Here is a 6,923-nt window from a genome sequence, read left to right on the forward strand (position 1 = left end):
TTTTACCTTTGATTGGACGGGTCCTACAGATAGATTCAAATTGACATACCCGTACGTGTTGGTTTGGTTTCCTTCAAAGTATGTCATCGTGGTAGGATATCGCACGATCTTGCTTGGGCGAACCTTAGCCGTCCTGAGTGTCTTGAGAGTAATCACATTCGAAGACGCTCCCGTGTCGATGAGAGCCCTCTTGAACTCTGAATCCTTGATGCATGCAGTAACGTGTAGGGCCCGGTTGTGACTTTCTTCCGCCATCATGTCTTCTTCTGTAAATGTAACATTATTGACAGACATCTATGGTGTTTTTGAGGCTTCTAGACGCAAAAGATTTAAATGCACGTCCAGGGATATTTGGTTGATTGCAGCAAACGTCTCCGCCTGCTGATTCTTCGAGAGGTGTAAAAGTTCGTATAAACTTTCCACTAGAGAAGCCGCTTCCTGATCCACCGGCCTCTGGTTCATAGTGAAACTATTGACTTGAGGAGGATCGTTGCGAAGATCAGTCCCCAGTGTAGAAATCTTCGTGACAGGAGAACCGCTCATATATGATGTCATCTTGATGAGGAGATCGAGTATGTAGTTTATTGTTTCTTTGATCAGGTCCATGTTCTTCGTGTGAATCTCCTGCACCCATGCTAACTCGATCAATGTTGGGATTCTTCCGGTTACACCATCAGATACACAATTGGGAAGAGGGGTATCTTCATTGGAGGAACTTCGACCGGGATTTGAAATTTTTGGGGGAGTCCTAAGACCAACCATTTTGAAATCAACCAAATGGGATTGGGTATTGAATAAATTGACTTCACAACCGAGAGATTAATCTCCCACTGTGGTCGCCAAATGTTTGAGGGTGAAAACTGTTTCTACTGGTTTTGGTAAATTTGGGTGTGTGTGGATGAGAAGCGAATCTAAACCCTAAACAAATGCACTGCACGTGAGTACTTTAGATTCGAGAGATCAATCTGTACAATTCTGGCCTAAACCAAGAAATGACCGTTCCAGACTTGCTTCGGTCACAAAGTGAAGGAGATGGGGTTGATCTTAGGGAGGTAAGCGAAGAAGGTGTTGAGATTGTGAAGTTGTTGGTTGTTTATGACTTGTATCAGAATGTTGAACTGGCTTGCACAATGTAAGCTATCAGTTCTGGGTGTTTTCTGGATACTGTGACAACACTTGGTTTCTCTGTGTTGTGTTAAAATAGGTTGAAGAAACTAATTATATAATTCATTTGAGCGAAATCCTCATCTTGTAGGAAGTGGAGGAAGTTGATTGATGGAGTAGTGGGGTCGTGTAGGTGATTGTCACGCCTTTTTCCACTTCCCTGATCATCGTTAATTGTTCATGCCTCCTGACACGTTCTCGTAATGGGCGCGTTACACGCCGCACGCTGTAAACCGCCAGACCAATACCTCAGTACGTATCCCCCAGTTTGTGACATGTTTGATATCTCGAGTGAATGGGTCAGGTCGTGGGACCAGCCGCAGGAAATAGCATACGTTGCTATTAGGTTAAATAACTAAGTTATTTATGGATTTGATATTCATGAAATATCGTGTATGCTCGATGCATGTGATGCATCGTTTTTAAGAAAGCATCTCAAAGCAATCGATACGCATGAAGCATCGTTGTTTTAAAGCTTCATCGAGTAAGTCGCGGATTAAGCGACTTAAAATGGAAGCACACCCAACCATCTTCGAGTGATCGTTTGGAAGCCGCTTGGGCGGGCCATCATCTGGTCGAGTGGCGGATGGTAATCATTGAGGCACTTTATTGATTGCCTAATTTTTAATCCAAGCCGTCCGACCAAGCTGGCAAAGTTGGACGGACGAGATGATTTACGACACATGTTTGCTGCCGTTGATGGATTTTAGGGTTTTTTAGAGGTACTAAAGCATCCCTCTTTGGATTGATCGAACCCAAGCATTGGCGTTGTTTTTGAGTGGGCCGACCGGGCATGCATGAAGACGGCTCAATGATGTGCATGCCTACACCTCCCGGTCCCACAAAGATTCGATCTAGGCCACTCAATTTGACAGGCGGAGATGAATGGTCGTGATCGATTTGCGACAGAAATTCATTGTCGCGAAGGGTTTAAAAGTCGTGTGGTATGCTACTTTTGGGCGTGAGTTTTGAGGAGTCGGGCCATAATCTGCATAGGCCAGCCGGTCACACCCAAAGGTGGGCCCACAGTGATCATGTTGACATCCTTGGGACCCCTCGATTCTATATCTACACCCTCCGTTTAGGATGGCGAAGATGGACGGTCACGATCGAATTGTGCATTGCCACAAACCCTAATTAGGGTTTTTAATCAGTCACGCACACGTGACTTTGGACAAGCGGTTTGGCACGCCGTGATCCTCCTTTGGAGAGATCGATCATGTGGGGCCCATGTTGGGCTGACGGTGAACGCATGTGCACCTTCCTGATGGTCCTAAATGTGATATTACCCATCCAAATAGGCTGGCTAAGTTGGATGGTTGTGATCGATTTAAGACACTAGTGGAATTCCGCGACCCTTAGAAGCATCGCGCCTGCCATGGTTTGAGCAATCGTTTCATTGCTCCATGGCCTCGCCGTGAGAAAACCGATCGGGTAAAGGAGAAGTAGGCCCTCCAACGTGTGTGTTAGCGCTTCCCTGATCATTCATGGGATGATCTAATCCGTCCAACCAGGATGGCTAAGTTGGACGGTTGCGATGGCTTTAAGAATGTTCTGAACAGTATTGCTCGTTCGAGCCTCTCCCAAAACAGCGCGGCCACCTACTTTGAGTTGGTGTTTGACGACGCTGGGGAGTTTGGTGTGGTGTTCGACCGGCTAGGGCATAAGTGGGCCCGCCGGTGGTCATCACAACAATTGCCTATTATTTCCAGGGTTTGGCTAGGCTTGTTAAATTGCGCGGCCAACTTGTGTGGACGCGATCGTTTCTGAGACTGAAATTGACAGTCCAGATTTCCCTTAAGGAAATTAAGCATGCTCGATCGGGCTAACCAAAGCGCTTCTGCATACACATAATTCATCATTTGACACGTGTCGGAAGATTACACGTGGAGGATACACAACCTGAGACATCAAGGCACGATTCCACGTCTCTACACCCGAAGGACAGCTGTCATCTATACATGTTCATCGTCTAGCGGATCCGACGACTAAGAACCTAGGAGCACTGAAGTATCGAGCCACTGATAAGGACATAAGAAAACCCTAGGATCTACTTTATTCCATCTCGAGGAGGACCCAAGATCAACGGTGGAAATGGGACATACTGACGCAGATGGGACAGAACCCGCAGACATCTGACTGAAGCGTGCAGATGACCCAACCACCCGCATTAAACACCCTAAACATAGAGTACGTGTCAATCAACCTGTGGAGGAGAAAGAGGTGACCCATCGTTACCAAGCATGACCATTGAGATCCATTGGTCGAGAACGAAGATACCAGCGAGATTAGCACAAAGATCGAGAAGATAAGGTTGCAACTGTCTCAGACAATGGACCCCATGTTACATTCCTATAAATACCCCTCTCCACTGAGAGAAAAGGGGTCGACCAGTTTTGAGTGAGCATAGGAGATCTTAAGAGAGAGAAATAGGAAGAGTAAGTATGAATTCCATTTCCCCCTTTAGAGTCGTAACTCACACAGAGTCATTTGACTATCATTGTAACTCTTCATTACATAGTGAAACTCCAACCCCCGTGGATGTAGGCCTAAGTGTTGAACCACATAAATCTTTGTCTCATTTACATTCATCACTTTACTTTCTGTTTTATTATTATGTCTTAATCATATGCATGGTTTAATTACTTCTCTCGTGACCATACGATGACGAGCCCGATGGCTCAGAGTCTGATAGGCTTCGAACTCATATGGTCTTATATGTATTTCATTTATCCCAATGATTTTGTATGAAATGCGAATATTGTTTGTTAACACTTAGATACCATCGTTATTTATGTGTTCATAATCTGGCGCTAGAAACAGGGACTCTAGTCCCGGTAAAAGATTTATCTTTCCCTGTGATTTTACTTTTTGGGTCTCAGCGCTATTCCCCCTATAATAGCGCTTTGAACAACTTATATGAAGATCTATGTTTTCTTTGCTAAAAACACTCTAGATCTGCTTTTTCCTTGACAACCTTTTCAGATCTATGCATTTTTCCTCGTGGATAATTTGAGTTCCTTGACGAAACCACTCGTTTAAGTTTTCATCGTTCTCGTATATTTTCTAACAAAACATACACTAAAACTGGGCGTTCATATATGAACCCGCGGGCGGTTAATTTTTCTCAAAGTATTTTGAACCTGTCAATAGATCTATGTTTATAATGGTAGGATCTACATTTCCCCTAGAAAACGTTGAAAACCTTTAAATACACGCTGGGGTCTACGCCTTTTGTTTGAACAAATTTCACTAATAAACTTTCTTTGAACGAACTTTACTAACGAATTTTCTCCGAACAGACTTTGTTAACAAAATCAACGTGGATTTTGTTTCTTCGACTACTTCTTATTTTTGCAGAAAGTTAAAGATGGAGAAAACGAAGGAGGTGGGCAAAACCAAAGCCTCGTCGAAAGAAATACCAAGGAATAACCCAGTTGTGACCCGCAGCAAAAAAAAAGGCGAGAAACCGAAGGTAGCCAACCAGAATCCCGACGCCACGGAGATCACCTCACCATTGGATGCCAACGCCGTAGCGGCAGCGGCCCTCAAAGCGACAGCATCCAAATCCGATGTAGCAGCCAAAGCTAATGCAGCAAAGACAATGGCAGACACCAGAATACATGAACAACGGGAAGGGTTTGCAGAATCAACGATGCACCAACCGGTTTTCAGGATGCCTTCAATGAACGACCAAAACCAAGCTCTTCCAGTTACTCAACCCTTGATGATAGTAAACCAGCCAGCGCCCTCGCGCGTGGATCTTCCAATAGTCACAACTGATCCCCCCCTAATCCATACAGTGGACGAATATCACACGGTGGCCATTGGAGGGCAGGCGCGAACCAGAACCCCAAATCAAGGATCGAACCATACCCCCCAACTGAGGGCAGAGCTCGAAGAGTTAAAGAAAAACCAGAAGGTGTACGCAGAAGCAGTGGCACTGCTAGCTCGAGAAAATCAGGAGCTCAAGGATAGGATCACCCAAAGCATAGGAGCGACGCACCAACATGACGAAGCAAACTCGAAGGCACCAGAGCCCTATCGTGATCGAAGAATCATCCTGACAAACACCAACAATCCGGAACCGTTAGATCGAAGACCTTCCAGAGAAACTAGACCATCAGACCCAGACTACGTCCTCGAAGATTCAGATTATTTTGATAGTGAAAACCAAAGATCAGGACGATCCACGACAAAATACGATCACCAGCGGGTGATAGAGGACCTTCGTGCAGAGATGATGGCTGAAATCAAGGAGTTGAAAGCTATACAAGAGGGGGAGAGACTAGAGAAAGTGATGAGAGAAGCTAACACCACGCCGCTGACTCACCACTTGGCCAAAGCGCTTATCCCTTAAAAGTGTCCCGTTCCAACGTTCGAATGTTACGATGGATCCAGCGACCCTGCAACTCATCTTCGATACTATAATCGTATTTTATCCCGATGGGATCCAAACGATGCAGTATTCTGCAGATATTTTCCTTCACGTATAAAGGGATCAACACTATCTTGGTTCGACAACCTACCGTCAAACTCTATCGATTCCACAACCAGCTCACTGAGAAATTCTTAGGAACATACATGTACAACAAGGATGTCAACGCAGGAATGGACAAGATCTTCTCATTAACTATCAGTTACAAGGAAATGATCAGGGAATACACCGAAAGATGGCACAAAATTTGTCAAGCAATAGGGAACGTAGACCCAGTGGTCAGCATCAACTGTTACAAATGTGGATTAGACAGAATGAACCCGCTATTTGTGGAGATTCACAGAAGTGTACCTACGATTGAAGGAGACCTTCGGGTAATCATCGAAAAGCACGCCAGGTTAGAAGAAATCCAGCGGGAGAATCCCGGAGCCCAAACTCAAAGATCTCATCGAATAAACTCAGTAGAAAAAGCTAGAGGATCAAAGAGGGGCGGTTCAACTGAACGTCCTAACGAAGATAAGAGAGGACGAAGGGATGATCGTCGACGCGACGACCGAAAATTCGAAGACCAAGTCTTTACGAATCTCAACACCATTTACACTCGCATCCTAAGGGATATTAAGGATCGAGAGAACTTAGAGTGGCCTTGGTCCAACAGGAAGAAACCACCACGATCCGAGAAATCTAGAGACTACTGTGAGTACCACTGCTTCAACGGGCATCAGACTGAAAAATGCAAGAACCTCAAGATAATGATTCAAAAGATGATTGACGTTGGTGACCTCAAGCAATACTTACAGAAGGCTGACATCGAAGAGAGGGATAAGCGAAGCAAGCAAGTCCAGCTACCGAGGGTACTCGAACGCTCAACATTATCTCATGTTATGAAGCCACTGGACCATCACTAACTGCCCAGATACGCAAAAGGTTAAGGAAGCAATTTGAAGATTACTGTGAGTTGTACAAAATCGATGGAGTATAAGTGGAGGAACACGAAAAGTGGATGAACGCTCCAATAACTTTCGATGTTGAGGATGTAGAGGATGACATGGAGGATCACAACGACCCCTTGGTTCTCACATTACCCATCGCGGGGTGTAATACCAGGAAGGTCCTCATCGATGGAGGGAGCTCGGTCAAAGTACTGTTCAATGACACATTCAAACGAATGGAGCTGAATGACGAGCAGTTGATGTCTTCGTACTACACTATATACGGATTCAATGGGGCATAGACATCGTTGGACCCCTGATCGAAGGGTCAGGGAAAAGGCGATTCTTAATCGTAGCCACAGACTACTTCAGCAAATGGGTGGAGGCCA

General features: G+C 45.1%; 1 protein-coding gene across 1 annotated transcript; it reads left to right on the top strand.

Annotated features, from left to right (window-relative positions):
• The first annotated feature begins 5,610 nt into the window (after positions 1 to 5,610).
• On the top strand, positions 5,611 to 6,510 carry LOC113291432. The gene has a single exon (XM_026540966.1). The coding sequence runs from the start codon at positions 5,611 to 5,613 to the stop codon at positions 6,508 to 6,510; it is 900 nt and encodes a 299-aa protein (XP_026396751.1).
• The last annotated feature ends 413 nt before the right edge of the window (positions 6,511 to 6,923 follow it).

Source organism: Papaver somniferum, chromosome 6 (genome assembly GCF_003573695.1).
Source record: "Papaver somniferum cultivar HN1 chromosome 6, ASM357369v1, whole genome shotgun sequence".
NCBI lineage: Eukaryota > Viridiplantae > Streptophyta > Magnoliopsida > Ranunculales > Papaveraceae > Papaver > Papaver somniferum.